Source organism: Eutrigla gurnardus (assembly GCF_963514095.1).
Source record: "Eutrigla gurnardus genome assembly, chromosome: 21".
Taxonomy (NCBI): Eukaryota; Metazoa; Chordata; class Actinopteri; order Perciformes; family Triglidae; genus Eutrigla; species Eutrigla gurnardus.
In genome coordinates this window covers 14,550,378-14,571,862 of record NC_139932.1, presented here as the reverse complement: position 1 = coordinate 14,571,862, position 21,485 = coordinate 14,550,378, and the positions used below count along the sequence as shown (strand labels likewise).

General features: G+C 43.4%; 2 protein-coding genes across 3 annotated transcripts; both read left to right on the top strand.

The window, feature by feature from the left end:
- The first annotated feature begins 8,030 nt into the window (after positions 1-8,030).
- Positions 8,031-18,515, top strand: pparaa (peroxisome proliferator-activated receptor alpha a). Of its 2 annotated transcripts, none has more exons than XM_084038707.1 (8): positions 8,031-8,203; positions 11,904-12,137; positions 12,998-13,152; positions 15,260-15,398; positions 16,163-16,362; positions 16,455-16,721; positions 16,855-17,098; positions 17,198-18,515. In XM_084038707.1, the coding sequence occupies exons 2-8, from the start codon at positions 11,954-11,956 to the stop codon at positions 17,440-17,442; spliced, it is 1,434 nt and encodes a 477-aa protein (XP_083894833.1). In that variant the 5' UTR covers positions 8,031-8,203; positions 11,904-11,953; the 3' UTR covers positions 17,443-18,515. The 2 variants fall into 2 exon arrangements, with proteins under 2 accessions (XP_083894833.1, XP_083894832.1); XM_084038706.1 differs by having other exon boundaries at positions 8,031-8,210.
- A 440-nt stretch (positions 18,516-18,955) lies between these two features.
- Positions 18,956-21,114, top strand: cdpf1 (cysteine rich DPF motif domain containing 1). Its single transcript, XM_084038276.1, has 3 exons — positions 18,956-19,105; positions 19,330-19,441; positions 20,118-21,114. The coding sequence occupies exons 1-3, from the start codon at positions 18,993-18,995 to the stop codon at positions 20,244-20,246; spliced, it is 354 nt and encodes a 117-aa protein (XP_083894402.1). The 5' UTR covers positions 18,956-18,992; the 3' UTR covers positions 20,247-21,114.
- Positions 21,115-21,485: the final 371 nt, after the last annotated feature.

The following is a 21,485-nucleotide window of genomic DNA, read 5'->3' as shown; positions in this document are numbered from 1 at the left end:
CCCCCACATTGCCTGTCGGTAGGGCTTCATGTTGAACACCTCAGCACATCAGAGACTACGATGACCAATAGGTAGGAGTGGAGGCGGCGTGAGTCATCACAGATAGAGCTCGAGTCTTCCCACCTACGTCCTACGTCCTCCTCTGGCACTACAGGGCCCGGCGCCCGGATCCGCCATCGGTTACATCAGCAGGAAAACCCCGACTTCGCTCGCCGGCGATCGGTGCACCCGAGCCCCTCGTCCGAGTCCCCTCGGCCCGGTGAACTCACGAGTCAGTGCGTCAGCATTCGGAGGAGGATCGCAAGGCATTGAACACCAATCGGATCGCAAAGCGCAGCAGGAAAGAAAAAAAAACCTGCGCAGAATCAAATGAAGGATGTGATTTATTTTTAGAGTTCTCTCTGCTCTTCTTTCCTTTTATACTTTATTCAATTCCGACTCGCTAACGCACATACTATACAAATAAAAGATCATATTTGCGGCGAGGCGGCTCGAACGGAGAATCCCGCTTTGATACACGTTTCGTAACTTTAATTTCTATGTAGGCAACATGTTTCAAAGTGTCCCCCGCATACTTACACTCTCTGACCTGTGGGGTCAATTTATGTCATTAATAACAAGAAAGTCAGGCCGTTTTTTTCAGCAATATTTTGGCAGTTTGCGAAAGAACATTTCATCCCGAGAAAATGAGGAAAAAACAAACGTGGTTTTACCTTTGGAATTTTTCGGAGGTTTTTTAAATACATAGAAATGATATATAAATTGCGCTTTTTATCTCCTGGTTCCTAAAGAATTTCATACGAGCTGTTACAGAACTTAGAAAACAGAATAAGTGAGCGGAATTTGAACGCAAACATAAAGACCACATCTTGAACCAGACATACAGGACACACACAGACACACACACACACACACACACACACACACACACACACACACAAGCAAACAACACCCAGACACATTTGATGCTATGTACCCCACAATGAACCCTGGCTCCTAAGATGAATGGGGTTCCCACGCCTCTCCCAAGGAGTGCAGGGCACAGCCTCCTCCTCTGGGCATTCACACACACACACACACACACACACACACACACACACACACACACACACACACAATGCACACACTACAGATGGCCACACAGTATTAATCAAACAAACATAGCTTCGCTTTAGTCTAGTGTGGAGGCACACACACATTTTGAAAGGAACACAAAGACAAGAATATAGATTTTAATACAGAGAACTTACAGCCACGATGAACATGTTGATTTCAAGGCTGGAGTGAGACACGTCATCACTATCGCTTCACAATTCCTCTCAAAAAACAGCTTTTAATCTGTTTACTGCAAAGAGTAAGTGAGTAAGAAAGTGACGAATGAGACGTATTTGGTGTCTTTCACTTTCAGTTACATTTCAACTACACCTCCTTGATTGTGTGTGTTAGTACGTGTGTGTGTGTGTGTGTGTGTGTGTGTGTGTGTGTGTGTGTGTGTGTGTTAGTACGTGTGTGTGTGCGTGTGTGTGTGTGTGTGTGTGTGTGTGTGTTTCATAAGGTTTAGTTTTGCAGGGAGAATTTAAATGAAGCAGAAACAAAAGTTCTCGGGAAAATCTAACATTTCAATATCTAAGGCTTCAGCAAAACAAAGTCCTTGTGTGGTTTAAACACACACACACACACATATATATATATATATATATATATATATATATATATATATATATTTGGTTTGGTTTCTAAATAGGATTTAAATATTCGTCTATAATTAATATTTATTTTTGTATTTTCTGAAATACACTAAGCTGTTTTGTAAATGTTTTCTTGTGGAAAATATGTACATACTTTATTGTTACAATATGCAAAATCTATTTAAAAATATATTGATATAATTAATTAATTGAATTATACTTTCGAAAAAACTTTTTATAAAACGACTTTTGCTCTGTGTGTGTGTGTGTGTGTGTGTGTGTGTGTGTGTGTGTGTGTGTGTGTGTGTGTGTGTGTGTGTGTGTGTGTGTGTGTGTGTGTGTGTGTGTGTGTGTGTGTGTGAGAGAGTGAGGGAGAGACCCGAAAAATTAAATTAAACATTTCATAGTATAGTATTTAAAGTTGTAGTATTTTCAATTTGTAACTATAAAAAAACAGTATTTTGTTGTTATATTTCAGCATTTTTTCGAACTAAAATTGGATTACATGGCTAATTAAAGAAAATCGAAATAAACTTTATTCGAAACAAATTACACACAGTAATACAATTCCCGCTGGTCATTTTCGGAAGCCAGTGCTTTTCTTTGAGATGGATGTTTCGCTCCCTCAACAGCGGCCAGTATATGGTAATATAGTTATCCAGTCTAAATCCAGCTCCTCTGAGCCGTGATCACTCCAACATATGTTCCATCAGCCTTAATGATACAGTCAAGTAACTGCTTGGCAGGTTTATGACCTGAGGGCTACAAGGACACCTTGGCGCGTGTGTTTTGTGACTATATCTGTACAGTATTCTGTCTGTGTGTGTGTGTGTGTGTGTGTGTGTGTGTGTGTGTGTGTGTGTGTGTGTGTGTGTGTGTAACTATATTTATGCATCTGTTTTGCTCTTTCATTTGCAGGCCAACTTTATTTTCCGGCTCAGACGTCAAATGTCGAGGTGAGTTTCAAGATTTTATATTTGTATAATTTATTATTTATCGAAGTGTATCTTCACACACAGTGTGTGTGTGTGTGTGTGTGTGTGTGTGTGTGTACACAGTCAGGTCTGTAGCTGGGATCAGGCATCCTTTGGTCCCCTCTTTTCAACGGCCTGCAGGCTCACAACACAATTAACAGTTTGTCGTTTAGTTTATTGAACTCCCGTTTCACGTCGTTCCCCGGCGATGCGGCGCGTCCCGTCAGAACCGGCGTGTTGTGTGTGTGTGTGTGTGTGTGTGTCATGTCATCTGAATCAGTAAGTCTCTGGTGCGGCTCAAAGATAATCTCCTCAAAGGAAGTTAGTTGGGGGGGAAAAGGGGAAAGAAAAGCCGTCAGCCTAAAGGTCAAATGAAGATTAGAGGGAAACAGTACACGAGGGCACACCGGCTGGCACCCGGAACTGCACAAAGGCCTCATTGTCACGGGAGTCCTCGGCCCTGCACTCTGCTCCCTCCGGGTACTTGGGGAGACGTGACACCTGTTGGTGGTTCTGGTCAACTGCAGGCAGAGTGAGAGGACGCCGAAAAAAGGCCGAAGTCGCCGCTCATATCTATGTATTTCTTATATTTTTCTTACTTGTTTTGTTTCCAGCACTCTAAAATCCGATTTTCTTCCCAGGCACGTGAATGCGTTGAGTGATTTTCAGCACAGCAATTGCTCAGCAGACTCAAATAAGGTCATCGGGGTGATTCTGGGTCACAAGGTTTTTTTTTTTTATCTTTATCTCTCACCTGAAGCACCGTAATGTTAAAAAAAAAAAAAGTTGAACTGACAAAAGAAAAAAAAAACCCAACGGCTTTTGATTTATTTTTGCCGAATTGACAGTTTTAGGGTAAATCCTCGAGGCAAACAAGGTCCACTCGCTTCAAAGAGTCGAGTGTTTAATCTCAAGTCATTTCCGGGATCGTTCTTGACAGTTTAACATGTTTCTTCGGGTTTAATGGCGCCATGTGTCCCGAGATGTTTGACGAGCGCTCTCTGGGGAACTTGCACGCTATAGCTCATAATTGCAGGGTGTTCTTCAGTTACACCTCTCATTAGGTGATACACGCATTATAACTGTCGGGATACACATCGTTTGGAGTGCATTAATATGATAATGCTCTTTGAACACATTTTAAATTAAATATTTTATTTGAAATAATTGGAAAAAGTGGAGAAAATATGCAGCGTTAATTTGACCCTCTCTGAGTATGCAAGTGCACACTCGCAATTAAGATATTAGTTGAACACTTTTACAGGAAATCTTCGAGGTAGAAACACCTGAGAACTGAATAGACATTTTCCAATGAAGACGTATTGGAAAAGTGACTGATGGCTGCATTCCATTCCGCTGCTTTGATTCCAGGGTGCCGGTATCATACGTGCTCGCTCACTGTCACTCTCAGTGAAACACTGGCTGTTATTGGTAACACCTGTGCTTTTCCCCGCCGAGTCAAAACGCCGGAGAGAAAGTAGTTCACCGCAGTGAAACATCACAACAGTGACATCTGTGTCTTTGGATAATCCACATAACAAGCTGTCGGTAGCCTTTTTGGAGTCGGTGTCAGATAATACACGTTTGGGAGTGAGACGTCGGATTATGCAGAGGATCCAACGATGAAATGTGATTCTGTGTGAGGATGGAGGTTCGTCTCGATAGCAACCAGAGGTGAATGAGAAGTTATAGGTTTCCTGTCATTTACGTGAATTGACCCTTGCCCCCCGTGTAAGCCTGACACCACATTGGAGGATCCAGATCAAGGTCTGTTGTGTACCTTACAGGCTCGGACATTAAGTAGTAGAGATTTGTGTGGCGTTTACGGGACAAACGAGCTGCAATAAAAATGAAAAAAAACAGTCGCAAAAACCGGTGCGTGCGTGTGAGGAGAAGTTCGACTCCCCCTCGGCCGACCCTCGCTTCCTCGTGACTTTCCCCCCCCGTGGATCCCCAGCAGGAGGGAAAACCACAGCAGAGCCACAGCCTCACTCCGGAAACTCCCCGAAAATGACCTCTACCTGCCTGGGTGACCTTCAGGCAGCACTTCCTGTGACATAAAGAACAGGAGTGGCGTTTATCCACTCTCTCTGTGTGTGTGTTCACTTAACAAGCCGCCAGGTAACAAGATCGCCAAAGAAGATCCTTGTAGATAATACGGACAGAGGACACTCTCACTCTTGGCGCGTTCCGGTGCAGGAGTTTGCACGCAAACACTCAAATCGGTAGCGATCCGGCTTTCCGCGTTCCGCGTGTGTGACACGTTATGTGGCGCTCGAGAGGTGAAAGTGTGAAATCTGATTCTCGTCTCCATCGGGAGGAGAGCTGGAGGGCAAACGTGACAGATTTACTGGATAGAAAACAGCAGAACTTTAATTTAAAAAGTGATAAAAGCAAACTTAGGGACACACGCCTTCCTTGTCTTGATGAATATATATAATATATAAATATAATATATAGTGTTCAGCTAAAAACAAAAGAAATCAGTAATGATTTAAATAAAACAATTATCTTCAGTTACTTTGAAAATACTTTTTACTTAAAAAATACGTATTTTTTAGCTTTTAGCGACTCACAGTCGTCATCAGTGGACATGTATTTCATTTTTAACATTTTTTTTAGTTTTAATTGCATTAACTTGTGTCAGAAGGACCTTTTTGTAATTGTGAGTTTGTGTTCCCGCAGGTCAAACATCCACCGTGTGACATGAGAGACATCTGCAGGAGATCAACGGTCCTTTGGGGTGAGGTAGTAGGTTGTATAGTTTTAGGGTCATTCCCAAGCTGTCAGATGACTATACAACTTACTGTCTTTCCTGAAGCGACTGTGAAGGCATCGTCATCATCGTCTTCATCAAGAAGGAACAGCTTCACCACAGCAAATCCTGTTTTTATTTCCATATGAAGAATTTATAATATTCGATTTAAAGAAAGAGTTAGAGGCAACATTTTGAATACTTGGCATGAATGTATTATTTTAATCAGTTTGTTTCTCAAATATAGAAAAATATGGACAGAACTGTTGCAGCTGCTTTAAGAAAACGTCTTTTGAGAAATATTTGTGTCATCGTCACTAACGTTGCCGTATTCACGTAAAGGAACCCGCAGATCCGGCTCTTCCTCCTGACCCGGGTGACCCGGTCCTTGTGTTCGTACAGGGTGAGGTAGTAGGTTGTGTGGTTTCAGGGTTGTGATTTTACCCCATCAGGAGCTAACTATATAACCTACTGCCTTCCCTGGAGGGCAGCAATACATCACAGGAGCTCATTCGTCTGCGTCACCTTTCCTACCGACGACCGGGTGAGTTGGTGCCACATCGCAACATGCGTTTCTTAGCGACATTCATTACTTTGCATGACTTTTCAGCATGATGAGTGTTTTAAAATTGTACTGTTTCACTAATAGATGAATAAAGATTTGATTAGAAATCATATAAGAACAAACAATGAGTGGATTCTGGTCCTTTCAGTGTATTCTGAGTACTGAGTTGTGGCTGTAAATACGTTATTGTTGGACTAGTTCCTTTAAATGTACTGTAATCCTTTTAATGAGCTCATAATTCAAAATATAAATATTTGGCTTTAACGTGTATCTATTCAGAAGAATGTTCTAAAGATTGTATTTGTCGTCATTTTTTGTACTTTTCCATGAAATATGTTAATCTACTGGATAAAAGGAAAATATTATATTTAACAACATATCTTTCCAGAAGAACAAAATTAGAAGCGAGTCCATTTTATTTGAGTTTCAGTGTCTCAGAAATGTTCCGCGTTTTGTGTCAAAGTGCAGTCGGTTTTCAGCCCAGACTTTCTTCAAAGCCGATATCTGGCCCTCACAGTCTATTCCACCCAAACTGAGCTTCGGAGTCTCCTAATTCAGAAAACACGAGCATGTGTGTGTTTCCCCTCGCAGATGGAACAAGAGACCAGGTGCTGAGGTTCCCGCAAGAACTCATAAATTATCACCCTCCCACTTGTCTGTGTGAAAACACGCTGAGCGTTCCTCCGAAGAGTTTGGTTGTGGAGTTTTTCCTGTGGAAGCCAACAGGAGGGATTATGGCTAAATATCCCCAGACAGTCTCTCGCCTCAGGATGGAGAAACACTGAGCACACACACACACACACACACACACACACACACACACACACAGTAGATGGCGCTAGACGTTACAACTTTGCTCAGCTTGTTGGCAGTCCACACTTCACATTACAAACCAATTAGCACTAACTGAGATCTGTTTGCTTACCTATACACAAAGGGAATTACTCCTGGCAGCGCTTATTTAATATCCATACATGTTCATTGAGGTTGTGCAAAGAAAACTACAGGCAAATGTGGTTTTCTATGGTTCACTATACCAATAATATAGAAGAGAAGTTTATCAAAGAAGGGTTTTAAGACGTGGATTGAGCAAAAGACATATGAGCAATATGCATCTCATAATTAGTAGCTCTAATTAGTCTACTTAAAGATGGCTCATTGACTAAGTAGTCATAGTCCATAATATTAAATTGCAGGTGAAGTCCAGGACCACACTTTATTTATTATTAAATATGATTTATTTATTTATAATTTACCCTGACACTCTCGATTGCTGCACAATGCAATAACCAACTTAACCAAATTATACATAATTTATCTACATTGATATTTGACACATCAAAATTAAAAAATGTCACTCAATATTTGGAAGAACATTTTGTTCTGTGTTAAGTAGCAGTTTCATTATGTATAAAGTGTATATGAAGTAGTGGAGGAAGTACTCAGATCATTTACTTAATGTAATTTAAACATTATGATTTAAAAATATGTTTTTAAAACATAACCTTAAAAGTAAATTCAGTGTGTTGAAATTGTTCCTGGAGTATTGTTGTAAAAAAAAATGTACTTAACATAAATAAATAGTTAAAAAAATATTAGATAAAGGTAAATCAAGGTATTGAAGTGGAGATGTTGTGAAGTAGAGTGTGTAATTGATCTACTTCAGTAAAAGTAAAAGCACCTCACATAAAATCACACTACATCAGTAAATATTGCAAAACATACTGTTGTATAGGCTTAATATTCAACAGGCAGCCTGGTATCGTTGTATTGATCTCCTATAACTTATCACGGTCCTGGTCAATGATTTAGTTGATGGTTGTGTTTTATAACCAGGCGGTAACTAACTATCCCCGGTTCACATGACGTCACGAGCTACCAGGAAGTGATTACATCCGGACCACAACAAAAAAAAATAAAAAAATAAAAACAAAACGGGGGCGGTCCGTTTCCCCCCTCCACCGAGCGCCCATTGGTTGAAACCAAAGGTGTGTCGAGGGGGTGCGCGCGTGCAGCGTCGTCGTCCCAGTCGCTACGTTACTTCCTGCAGCAGAAGATGAGCGGACGTTTGACGGCGCGCGAGACGAGGCGACGCATCAAGTTTTTCCAGTCGAGCTCGTCATCGGGACCGGAGCGCCGGAGCGTCACCGGGGCCACAGGGACGTCCACGCCGGCGGCAGCAGCAGCGGCAGCGGCATCTGGATATGCTTCGGACTTTGAGGTGACGAGTGACCTTTGCTTGATTTGTGATTGAGCTCGCGCGCATGTTGTCTTGAGAGGGGTACTTTTTTATCGTTTGGGGGGTCAGCAGAGGTGCTGCGGGTTTTATGGCGCCCTGTGCAGAAAGTAATGCTGCTAAGTGGATTTGGGCTTTCCTCACGGCTTTTGTACGTGTTGCTACTCGCTCCTACTCCAACAATGCGTGTGAATGTCCTCGGTGTCTTTGCTGGCACCTGCTTTTCTAATAAATAAATAAAAGTAGTGAAGTTACCCATTTCCTCGTCGGTGCAGCAGAGTGACAAGAACACTTGGCCTTCTGTGAATGCAGAACTTGTTAGAATCTAGATGTGGAGGAACATGGATAGGTCACCCATGTGTTGTTACCACAGGAACAGCTGATCTGGATTCAGGGGGGTGCTGATTTTGGGTCATCAAAATAGGCTTAAAACTCTTAAAATGGCACTTAAACATACTGGTATCAATATAAATATTGTTATGAAGGTGATATTGTTTTGCCTGACTTCAATATGTTGATAATAACTCATAAATAAAGGGTAAATAGATCCAAAATACACATTTTATTCACTGTATTTTTTAAACCAGGCTGTATTTCTCACCTGTCCACGATAGCAAGCTGGGTAGCTTCACTCATGACGATATTTAGGATTATATATATATATATATATATACTTGTATAGTCCCATCCCATATGTCATGCCCTCAGCTTTCAGCTGTTGGCATAATTGCTGCAGCTAACTGCTCTCAGTGCAGTTACCGTTTCCTCTTCTCCTGTCGATCTAAAGATAGACAGTCGGCTGTCTGGGATCTTAGTTCCTCTGGGAGGTAAAGCACAATGTCAGCTGAGGTGATGGGGAAACAGAGTCATCTATGAAAGGGGCAAATAATGTCACAGCGACACAGTCGAGACCTGGTTGTTGACCTCGGCTGTATCATATGAATGAAAAAGTGCTCAAGTTGCAAAACAGGCGGGTTCATCAACTAATTCAGTTGCTGATTAATTTTCACAAACTGATAAATGTACTTTTGTTGTGGTTCTGGCTGCAGGTTTGGGATATTGGTGTCCCTCCTGGGGGCCTAGCAACGCGATGATTGGTTCCTTATGTAGAGCGAGGACCCTCACGCCCATCAAATGAGCCCCTTCCTGTTTGGATCACTGCAACATCAGTGCTAAACACATACATCAAACATATTAGTAGTTCTCCAACAGTCCACTTTCTCCAGAAAGCTTGTGAGTGAAGCCATTAAAGCATGATGGATAAGTGATGGGGAACTTTACCTGGCAGTGTACGGGAGTTTCTGGTTTCCCTCTGGTTTTGTTCGCGTCATTGTTCGACTTTGGAGAACCAACAACCCCCGTGAATGTCTCTGCACCGCCCACCAGTCAGTTCTAGTATTTACTTTGAAGTTATGGCGGTTTTTGTCATGGCTTTCTGATCTACACCTGGAACCGGTTTGTAAACTGCATCCTTAGTGAGAACAAATTGGGGGGAAGCTGCCGTTATTCTAGTCTTCCACTGTTGGAACAAACCGCCAGGAGATCTCAGATTTGTACCAACTGTAACGACTTGAAATTGCACTTTGATTCTTTATTATTATTATTATTTATTGAATTATGATTCCCTCTTAACTGTATCTTTATCCTTGAGCTGCCCCTGTGAATGAAATGTGCTATAAAAACAATTGAGCACACAAAATTCACACATTTACTGTGAAATCCCCAAAAACCAAATCTTGCATTTGGATCCTGTTGCTACATATTTTGGATACAACCCAGAGATTAAGATAAATGAGGCCATGTGAGGTTCATAACAGCTATTCACTCTAAACTTTTTAAGCTCCAACGGGTTTGTCGGGATGATCTCAATGCATCTCAATGTCGGGATGATCTCAATACACGATGAGTTAAAAAAAAAATGTTTTTCATCGAGCTGCGAGAGAGAAACACGACGGACCAGTCAGACAACAGCTGGCTCCGTCTGGAGGGTCCCTACAGCTCTATATGGTTCACTTTACTATCACCACAACTTTGGCTTTCTGTGCGGACCCTCCCCCCCCCCCCTTGAAACGCTGCGACCCCAAAACTAGACAAACAAGAGCAGGTACGCTTTGATCGTCACGTCCTCACCGCCGGCCCTGCGTGCACAGATACAAACGCATTACCACACGTTCCCACCACTTCTCAACACGTCTCATACCAGCGGACGCTCCCCTCCACGCTGCTCTCACAGACGTATGCAGCTGTGTAAACGGAGTCTTTACATAGAGATCACTTGAGTTCTGTGATGGGCCCCATCGCCAAATCCCCTCTCTGTATTAGATTAGAGATTTAAGTTGGAATCATTTGCAAATGTCTTGTCTTTTATAGCTCCAAACGAGTGTTATGCATTCATTAATTCCACCTGAGTAATTGCAACACATAATGCAATCATTGCATCAGGTATTTAAATAGGAATTAAACAGAGGATTGTGTCTGAAAACAATATATTCCAACTTTACGGGGCAACAGTGTATATGTTGTATGGAAGCGTAGTGGTTTAAGGCACTCTTTTTGAAAGTGGAGTCTATAATCTATAGAACAACAGCAGCCACATCTGATGAATTGCTGGAAGTCGGGAGGGGGGTTGGTGTAGAACATGAGCATCGGTGCTGTGATGTCGTGGGATGGCTCAAACAGATGTCCGTCGCCCCGCTGCGAGCAGCTGGGAGCTCCTCCGAACTCCCTCCCACACATATAAGATCCACTCTGTGAGGACAGACAGGCGGTGGGACAGACAGACAGTTTAGTCTTTGTTTATGCGACGGAGACAAAGAGACAAAGCGGCTTCAAACTACGAATCGGGAGTCGGAGGCTTCGTAACAAACCGCAGATTTTCTGCACTTTGGCAGTAAAGCCGTTACTCCGTGGGCACGGGTCACTCATTAAACCAGAACCTTTCACATCGTGAACTTACCTCTAGCCCAGTGGGCCGGCAAAACCAGCAGTACTTCCAAGTCAAATACAAAAAGTTTGTATGGTATCAACTGAAAGGTTTTGTAGCTCTTTAAATTGCTCCGACAGGTTTGCGCAAAAAAGTGAACTCCTATCAGGCACCTTCCCTAAAGGCACTGAAAGCTGCAGTGATTTGTATGCGTCTGCAACTCCTGACTGATCTCAGATCTGCCATCTTATGCAAAATAATGGTATAATTTTAGCAGCAACCACGCTGATTTTCTAGCCTCAAACGGTGGTCTGGATCAGTGCTATTTGAGGGAGTTCTAGGGGGGGTCACCAATACAAAGGGGGGATAGTTAATTGTCACCCTTTAATTCACTATAAAAGCATCTTCAAATCCTCAAATGAGTAGATTTTAGCTGAACCTTCGGCCCCAGACTTCCTCATTCTCCGAAAGCATCATTTTCCTCGTGAAACATGGCCGAGCATGGACATATAAATCGTTATAACCCTCAACCTTAATCCACAGTAAAAATATGAGGTTGACATTTTCACATTCATCCACACTGGAAAGCATCATTTTCAGATAATCGGCGTCTTAATGTAGACGAACTGTTAAACACACAAAAAACTTCCCTCAGAAGTTTGCACCAAGTCTTAAAACTAACACGTTTTTTTTTTAAACTCCTATCTCTTTCTCAACCATTGTCTTCAGTCTAATTCTCTCTCTCTCCCCTCTTATCACCAGTCTGGTGAGTGAGGGCTTGTTCCTCCCCAAGCTTTGACTTGATCTCCACCATGGCGGGGGATCTCTTCAGCCCCCCGTCCCCACTCGGGGATTCCCTGCTGGACAGTCCGCTGTGTGGAGACCTGATGGAGGATCTCCGCGACATCTCCCAGTCCATGGGGGCCGACACGCTGGAATTCGATTTCCCGGTGTACCAGAGCACCGGCTCGGGGTCCGAGAGCTCCATCGCCCTGGGTGAGTAGTGGAGTGGGAAATAGGGGGAAGAAATCCTTGCTGGATGAGAAGTCATGTTAAATAGGCCGACCTTCTGGCTCCATTGTGCCTGGTACACTAAAGAGGCCTGTGTAAAAGGCTGCTTGTCTGATAACGGATGATAAGATACAGTTCCCTTCTGTGTCTCCTTCATGATGTCGTCTCCAAATTCCTGAGTGGCACTTTAAAAAAAACCCACGCCTCCTCTTATTTGATGGAGACGCAGACCGGAACGTCTGCAGGAGACGCCTAATATTCTGAAGGAGGCCGGGATTCTCTTATCTCTTTTCTGCCATCACTGTGAAGGTTAATTTGATTGGTCGAAGTCCAAGATCAGTGTTGTTCTGATTGGTTTCAATCCCCATTATGATGAAGTACGCGACAATAGAATCAGGATCTTTTTACGAGTTTAAGTTTGTTTTATAGACAAAAATGAAAGACTCCATTCCACAAAATCAGCATCTCCTCCACTCCCAGAATATTACATAAATATGCATATCTGTATAATACATTATATCATCAAACAAAGTTTGTCCTAATTGCAATTTGAACACACATCATGTAACCTTCTTTAAAAAAACCCAACAACCACTGAACTTCACCATGAAACACATAATGATTAAAGTCCTTTTGATGTGTGAGTGTGGTTTCAATCTTCTCATCCAACTCTTGGCAAGAAGCTGATTAAGCGTATTTCCCCCCAAACATCAAACTATTGTCCAACTATTCATCAAAGTCTTGTCAGTTTGCCAGCTGACGTGTTACCTTCTCGCCTTTGTAGATAACTGTGCAAGAGTAGGTGTAACGTTTCGCCTTTTTTTGGCTTTCTTGTCCCGCTGCAGACACGTTGACCCCGGCCTCCAGTCCGTCGTCGGGGGTGTGTGGAGCGGTGCCGGGCCCGGAGGACGACTTCAGCCCCCTCAGCCTGGAGTGCCGGGTGTGCTCGGACAAGGCCTCGGGCTTCCACTACGGCGTGCATGCCTGCGAGGGCTGCAAGGTGAGAGACGCAAAAGCGTCGGATCGATGATGACGAATGTTGACAAACCCCCCCGACACAAACACACGCCACTCCATGTGTTGACTCGCACGTACACGCCCCGACAAGGCGCCTGACCTGGAGGCCAGTGGAAAAGTTTGTTAAACAGGCAGCCGGGTCATGTGATGTTGGGGGACATGGTAGCCTTGCTTGACTTACCGCCTCTCCCCTGCTTGGCAGCGAGCCCACCTGAGTGACGTTAATACACAAACACATTATATACACACACATGGCTCTGCTGCTGCTGCTGCTGCTGCTGCTGCTGCTGGCACGCTGCCCTGCTGTCCTTAACCCCAAATATTCCCGTCTTACAAGAGAAAGGTAAATCAATCAGGCCTGAAACTCTCCAGGACATATTTCTGGGATTTTTCGAGATTTAAGGGAGCACAACAATGTCATTAGACGACCGAGTGAGTGTGTTAAACCCATTAAGGAGCATCACTGCCAAGTCATGTAAGCTTGTTGTAGTCTAATACGTCTCTTGGCAGGTTTGCTGCTGATTATCTGAGCCTTTTGTTTTTCTAATAATGCATGACCTTGCTTCCCTTTTAAAGGTTCCTCCCGACGGCTCCACCTTGAAATGCATGTTAGTGTTTCAATTTCACTCCTATACTTAGGAGACTCTTGACTTTTTTTGGACATCGTTTTTTTTAATTTTCTGTCAGTTACATAATGCACACGCATGGTTTTTTTCCCCCTGCTAGCTCGGGCTCTGGTTTCTTCCCAACAGAATCAACACAAACTAATGCTAATCTCGCCGGTGCCCTCGTGCCATTCTAAAAAGGGGACCTCGATGACATTGAAATGTTGGACACGGCACACGTGAGAGTTCCTAAATTCTCCACCCCCCCCCATTGGAGGCCGACAAGTTGCACCGTCACGGAAAAAAACCTGGCTCGTGATAGGCAGCAGTCACAGTGGTCGCTTGGTCGGGCCCTGCGTATCACTTTCAGCGGCTTGGAGAGCGTGGAGCGCTCAGTGGTGGGAATGGGAATGGAATGTGCTGCGACGCTCCCGCCGGAGGGATGACGGTGTTACATTTGTGGCTTTCAGTCACGGGAAGGTGAATCGCAACACCTCTAGCTGCTCGATAGAGTGAATAGGTGTGCCGGGAAGACGTCTGAATCGAAACCGTGTTGCCCTTGAAGAAGCGTTGCACAATGCATCACTGTGTGCAGGTCTTTGGTGTTGTTTCCCAGAGCTGTACATGTGTGTCACCGTCTCCAACACCTGAACGCAGACATGTAAAGACACGCATGCTGCAAAGACATTTGTTTCCTCCTCCTGTTGTTTTCCTGATGTATCTTTGACGACTATCATATGCCTGGACCTTCACGTTTTCTTTTTTCTTTTTTTCTCACAAAAAAATGATGTGTGATGCAACATGAAGGCAGCCTAGACCTGCTGCCAGACGATGTCTGACGTTTCGCGTGACCGTGTGGCTCCAGATAGATTGCCAGAAAAATCCATAACGTCTTTTTTCGACGGCGAGGGATGAGGAATGTCCTGACTCCTGACTGAAATGTCAGTGATGCACGTGTCGGTGTGACATCTGTTAACATGTGTTGGCCCGCTGCCCTGTACTCCAGTGTGTGTTGGAGGGCTGCAAGATGTCGTGTACAATCAAGGTTGTTTTTCAGAACGGTCGCTATACACCCAGAAGCATGTCTCTATTTAAATATAGATCCAACCAACAGATAACAGCACTGGTTTAAGGCCTTAAAATGTACAGTATTATCAGATGCTGCGGATCTAAGTCTGTCATATGGTTTGTACCATTTTCCTTCAAATAAGAGTTCCAGAAGGTTTTCCTGAATAATAACAGTTATATAATAGATAACTACACTAAAAGAAAATCTACAAGGTTCCAATCACCCCGTGCAATTCAGAACTGAAAGCTCTCTGCACCGAAGCCCATGTGGTCTAACATGCATGCATGCATCATGTAATAAATCAGTTTTTTTGCTATATTAATGCTCTGAATTTCAAATTCTGCACTTTTTTTTTACTATTATTAATTCAAGATCTGGAGTACAAAGAGATAAATGTGTCGTTCCGTCTCCTCCAGGGTTTCTTCAGGCGGACCATCAGGCTGAAGCTGGAGTATGATAAGTGCGAGCGCAACTGCAAGATCCAAAAGAAGAACCGAAACAAGTGCCAGTACTGTCGATTCCACAAGTGCCTCTCTGTCGGCATGTCCCACAACGGTAAACCTCCGACAAAGATTCATCTGTGTCACTATCTCTCCTACATAACAGCCTCAAGTGACAGGATCATTGAGCAGCAGAGGATAATGGTAAATGTACTCACTTGCTAATATCAGATACAAAGCATTATCTACTAAGTCAGCTACTGTAACATTAGCCACAATAAGCTACTGGTCATACCAGACCAAGTACTTTTCATTCATTGGTAAGAGTAAAAAAAGAGAAAAAAAGCAAAAGCAATGACGGGACTTGCAGGTATTTATGATGAATGCAGACACATAAAAGCCACCGTGTCCTCAGCCGACACCATGGTATGTGTTCTCGACAACAACAGGATATGTCCTAATGTGATTTGGCTGCAAACCAAAACGCTTTACATTGACTACGCTGGATTTTTTTTATAGAGCAGCGTCCTGTCGGAGCCCGCTTGACATTGACAAAACACAGGCCCGTATAGCTCCACATCTGGCCCGTCATCTGCACTGACTGCTGAAGGGTCATTGGGTTTGTTGCAATGGCCTCCCACCGCAGCCAGAGCAGTCAGAAACCTGAGAAGAGGATGACATGTTGTCCTCCGAAGAGAGGAAAGGGAACATACCGCACCAGATCAGATGGAGGCAAATGCTTGTGTGTGTGTGTGTGTCTGCACACACGCATGTTTGCTTTAGGAGTACATGTCAGATGTGCCTGCGTGTAGTTTCGCTGTAAAAATAACACGCATTCCGTTCGAGCTGTCGCTAACGCTGAGCGTTTCTGTGCACCAGCCATCCGGTTTGGACGGATGCCTCAGGCGGAGAAGCTGAAACTCAAGGCCGAATGCAAGATGGTGGACAAAGAGGAGGCAAGTCCCATGCTGGCCGACCACAAGATTCTGGTCGGGCAGATCCACGACGCCTACATGAAGAACTTCAACATGAGCAAGGCGAAAGCTCGGCTCATACTCACCGGAAAGACCAGCAAGCCGGTAACGAGAAAAAAAATATATTCTTTACTCTGTATCTCCAGAATCAAGAATAACCATCGCCAACCAGCATCCTCTCTGTCTTTCCCCCGCAGCCTTTCATCATTCACGACATGGAGACATTCCAGCTGGCGGAGAGGACGCTCGCGGCCCATATGGTAAACAGCGACTGTCCGGAGCCCGAGAGCGGCCTTCAGGCTGGGAAGGTGGTTACGGCTGTAGGGTGTGGGGAGCTCCAGCAGAGGGAGGCTGAAGCCAGGCTCTTCCACTGCTGCCAGAGCACCTCGGTGGAGACGGTCACAGAGCTGACGGAGTTCGCCAAGGCGGTGCCCGGTTTCCAGAGCCTGGATCTCAATGATCAGGTGGGTTTGGGGCTCCTATATCTCTAATTTTACTCCCTTACAGGATGTGTTTCTGTAGGAGTTTTATGCGGGGGAACAAAAGAGTAAAACGATATTTAGTGATAGTGTGGCCTTCTTACCTTCCCTTTTTTAGGTGACTCTCTTGAAGTACGGCGTATACGAAGCCCTCTTCACCCTACTGGCTTCCTGTATGAACAAAGACGGCCTCCTCGTGGCCCGCGGCGGAGGCTTCATCACCAGAGAGTTCCTCAAGAGCCTCCGGCGGCCATTCAGCGACATGATGGAGCCCAAATTCCAGTTTGCTACACGCTTCAACTCCCTGGAGCTAGACGACAGCGACCTGGCCCTTTTTGTGGCTGCCATTATCTGCTGCGGAGGTCACTGACATATATTTATATATATTTTTTAAAGTGCACACAAAGGGTGAAACTGAATCCTCATCTTGGTTCTCCTTCTATCTCATCCATTGCCTCCAGATCGTCCAGGCCTGGTGGATGGGCCTCTAGTGGAGCAGCTGCAGGAAAGCATCGTTCAGGCACTACAGCTCCACCTGCTGGCCAACCACCCAGACGAAAACTTCCTCTTCCCCAGACTGCTGCAGAAACTGGCCGACCTGCGGGAGCTGGTCACCGAGCACGCTCAGTTGGTGCAGGAAATCAAGACGACGGAGGACACGTCGCTGCACCCGCTCCTGCAAGAGATATACAGGGACATGTATTAGGCCTACATTATACATGTAGGCCACTCAAAAACTGTGTGTCCATCAAAACTGGATGTTCATCAACATTTTCTGATGCTACCATCCATATCAATGTACTGTAAGTGGCTTATTGTGCAGCTCCTGTGGTTGCACACTGCTGTGATCTGCAGTGGGAAGGCAGCTGTTGTAGGTGGCGTGGCTGCTTCCATGAAAGTGGACAGAGTGGGAGACTTTTTATTTTTTATCTTACACTGTCGTTTTTTAATTGATATACTGATTTGAGAGAACCCAGTTGCTGTGGATTGGGTTCTCGATGCCATCTTTTACTCTGCAGACACAACAAAAGCTAAATAGGGAGTAGAATTTTGCAAATTTGCATTGCATTTAACTCAGATGAGTTAGTATTTGTGCCTTACTGAGAATCGGTTGGAAAAAATCCCAACCTGCATCAGTTTTCACCAATTGCCATAATGTTTCAGTGCCTAAGCTCATATTTCCTCTATTTTAACTCGTGGATTCACCACATAACCATGGGGTAGATGTCTAACTATTGTTAGGGAATGTTCTCATCATAAACCATGAACAATAATGCATTTTGAGCATGCAGTGAACTAAAAGCAGCCTTACTTCTATTGGAAGCAGCCATTGTTTGAAAATATTGTGATTTCATGTGTTATTTTCACCTTTTATCCTTCTGCTTAAAACCCAATACAACATGACATTGCACCTTACCTACGTGTTTATTTTTGTTGTACAAATCCTGCCGTTAAGACACATTATTGGCCAGTGAATATTTTGACCACAAACACAATTATCTGTTAAGCTGGTTAGTGTTTTATTTTGTAAATATAACAAGAATGTGGTGGCCACAGTGAAGGTGTCATGCTGACAGTAAAACAGGCCTCAAAAAGAGGAGCTGGTTGCCTCATTTGCTGAGCTTACACAACACCTGCCAGTGTAGTATTGAAACACTTTCTTGTCATAATGAAACTGGTTCTATTTTGTATCATGTGTACAATAATAATGCATTTGCTGTTTCAATAAAAAAAGATTTTTTCATGTGGTAGTTTAAAAATAAACTAATATATTTAACATTTCTTTGATTTATTTGCCTGCATAGTTATATTTGAACTCAAATACATATCTTTTTCACTGCATATATTTTTAGTGCAGGAATAGCAGAGGTGGATAATGATAGCAATGCTCCATTTAATTGCCTTATTAATTATTATATTAATTAATTAATTAATTAATTAATTGCTTTACTGCTTTAATGTCATTAATTTAATATTTTTCTGTAATGACTGGTTGAAATACCTGCTGTAAAAAAACATATAATATTTGTATTAATATTTGCTGCACAAATATATTTCAACATGTATTCGTTTGAAGCATCCAAACATTGTTGAAAAACAATATAAAATTGTATTTATACACATTAGTACGTTATTACAGTCTCATCATCCGGGTCCCCAGTCCGTTAGGTGGCGCTAAAGCGTCACGAAACAACATGGCTGGCCTCGACCTGAAAACCAGGAAGTGACCTCTTTTTTCTCCGCTCGCTTTGAAAGATGGAGCGAACTGCAAGCGAGTCCCGTCAAAAAACATTTACGTGCCAGTTGTGCGGTTTGAGCAGCCGTTTTACTTACTACGGCCAGAAACCGCCAAACACCAGAGCCATTGTGTAAGTTGCCACACGAAGCGACGGTGTTTCCTGTCAGAGCTAGCTATGCTAAAGCTAATGTTGTTAGCCTGTTAGCTACGTTACGTGACTGCGAGCAGCGAAATTAACCCCCTCCACGGCTATTTTGTACGTTACATATATAGCAATACATGTCATGAATCACACGTTTGCTTGAATTTTAAATTAAAGCTGATTTATGTTCCGCCTTTTCTGTCACCCACCAGGATGCTAGAGGAGTGTTTTATAACCCAGGACCCCTTCAGTCCGGACAAGGAGAAGTTTCTGGTTTTGGGCTCTTCCTGCAGCCTTTGCAACACATGCGTCTGTGTTGGATCGGTAAGATGTCTTAAAATTGCTTCTGCAGCTGATTAAATGTGCAAAAAAACAAAAAAAAACAGAAGAAGAGAGTAATTTAGGGAGAGAAAACTTACTTTGTACTGTTGAGGCAGGAAGTCTGCAAGTCGGACTTATTTTTGCACTACATCTAATGCACAACTGGAGAGTTTTTAATCTCTATTTACACTTTTCATGCCATTATTTTATATTTATTTTTTGCACATGCACATTTCTTTCACGTGTATATATTGTTTATAGGATTAGTTGACCATATCTATTGTGTATGTGTATTTTTTAAACTACCTCATCCATCTATCTACCTATCTATCTATCTATCTATCTATCTATCTATCTATCTATCTATCTATCTATCTATCTATCTATCCTTCCTTTGCAAACCGAGCTGTGCTTCTGTGACAGTTTTCCACTTGGCATGAGTTGACCTCGTAGTTCACTGGTGATAAAACTGTGGCTTCCCTCAGATGACCCTGCAATCATGTGGATTTATATGTGCTGATTGAGCGTCATGACGGATGCCCCTTGAAATCGGCTAATCCAGCTTCATAAACAGATAGTCTTTTTTTATTTCCATCTTGGAATAAATGTGCCGAAACATCCCGATGCGTTTTGCTCCAAAACTGGAGCGTTGATGCCGATTTTCTCCTCTCCCTCTCAGGACTGCAGCCTTTTCTACACCAAGAGGTTCTGCATGCGGTGCGTGAACAAGCACCTGGACCAGTTCCCCCAGCAGATCCAGGCCGAGCTGGCCAAGAAGAAGCAGGGCTCCAAGGCCGTCGTCTTGTGACGTTGTGACGAGAGGTCCCATAACATGCACACAAACAGAAGACATTTAAAGACTCAGATGACGAGTTGTTTTACCGGCACTCTTTCATCAAACTTGCAAAAAAACACCATCTGAAAAATCCACACATCTCGTCATTTATTAGCTTTTATTTTGGTGAGAGATTTGGCACCACACATCATAAAAACGCCGGCGTCCAGTAAAGTTGGGCTGCCGCGTTACCCTTCGGGGTGTTATTTGTGTGTTTGTTTCTCGAGAGTTTTATGGAAGCGAGTGACGGGTGTGGCTGGTGTTGCCCGACCCCTGATGGATTGTGGTTGCAGGCTTAGAATCAGCCCCACGCTGGTTTGCGGCAATTAAAAATGGCTCCCAATTAAAAACCCTGATGTCGTGTAACGTATGAGCATAGTCGCCCTACAGTTGCTCTAAATGTTTAGCTTAACCACCGCTGCATGTTCAGCCCAGTTCCCCAACTATTCTTTAAACTGTCTCACACTATCCTTATAACGACTAATGACTCAGAAGAAGATGTGGAACATTGATGGCGTTTCCCAAGACCAGTTGCCGGGCAGATTCGTGTCTCCACCACTTTTGCAATGTAAAGAAAATTAGTAAATCGCCCTGCAATTTCTCTTTGTGCTTGATAAATGATGCCTGTTGTGTAACGTTAAACGCCCTTTTTTTACTTTTCAGCAACACATGGTAACATTAACTTTTATATGACTCATTATCGACATGTTTGTGACTTGACGATGCATCTTTTTATCCCTTTTGCATCCATGGTCAGAGGGTGCACTGTTGACTTCTGTGGAGTCCCCCCCCACAAAATAATCTGTTATCTTAAACTATAAAAAAAATATTTGCACAGTGACCTTTCGTGCCCTTTTGTTGTGTGACTGTTTAATCGTGGATCATAATTAATGTGTAACTAGTGTTTGTTTAAATGACAGAATCTGCTACAGTTGCATCATTAGCCGTGTTAAACAGTTACTCCCCGTTTTTTTGTCATTTTCAAAACAACACTTTGCCTCCTTTTCCTCACTTGCCACCTAAAGCGTTTTGGATCTAATTTAAATTTTTGATGTCGGGGATCTCGCTGTACAACACCGTACACCGCGTGCAGCAGCGTAAACGCATTATGGATGAAGTGTGATCCCGACGATAACATTGATATAACAGATGGCTTCGCTGTATGCATCACGAGATGCTTGACGTTCTAATCGAAACAGCATGGCCTTTAAG

Excerpts from the sequence above, each read along its gene's own strand:
- pparaa (XM_084038707.1), top strand. The coding sequence starts at position 11,954 with ATGGCGGGGGATCTCTTCAGCCCCCCGTCCCCACTCGGGGATTCCCTG. Across the intron at positions 12,138-12,997 it reads CGAGAGCTCCATCGCCCTGG|ACACGTTGACCCCGGCCTCC; the intron begins GTGAGTAGTGGA and ends GTCCCGCTGCAG. Across the intron at positions 15,399-16,162 it reads TGTCGGCATGTCCCACAACG|CCATCCGGTTTGGACGGATG; the intron begins GTAAACCTCCGA and ends TCTGTGCACCAG.
- cdpf1 (XM_084038276.1), top strand. The coding sequence starts at position 18,993 with ATGGAGCGAACTGCAAGCGAGTCCCGTCAAAAAACATTTACGTGCCAG. Across the intron at positions 19,106-19,329 it reads CCAAACACCAGAGCCATTGT|GATGCTAGAGGAGTGTTTTA; the intron begins GTAAGTTGCCAC and ends GTCACCCACCAG. Across the intron at positions 19,442-20,117 it reads CATGCGTCTGTGTTGGATCG|GACTGCAGCCTTTTCTACAC; the intron begins GTAAGATGTCTT and ends TCTCCCTCTCAG.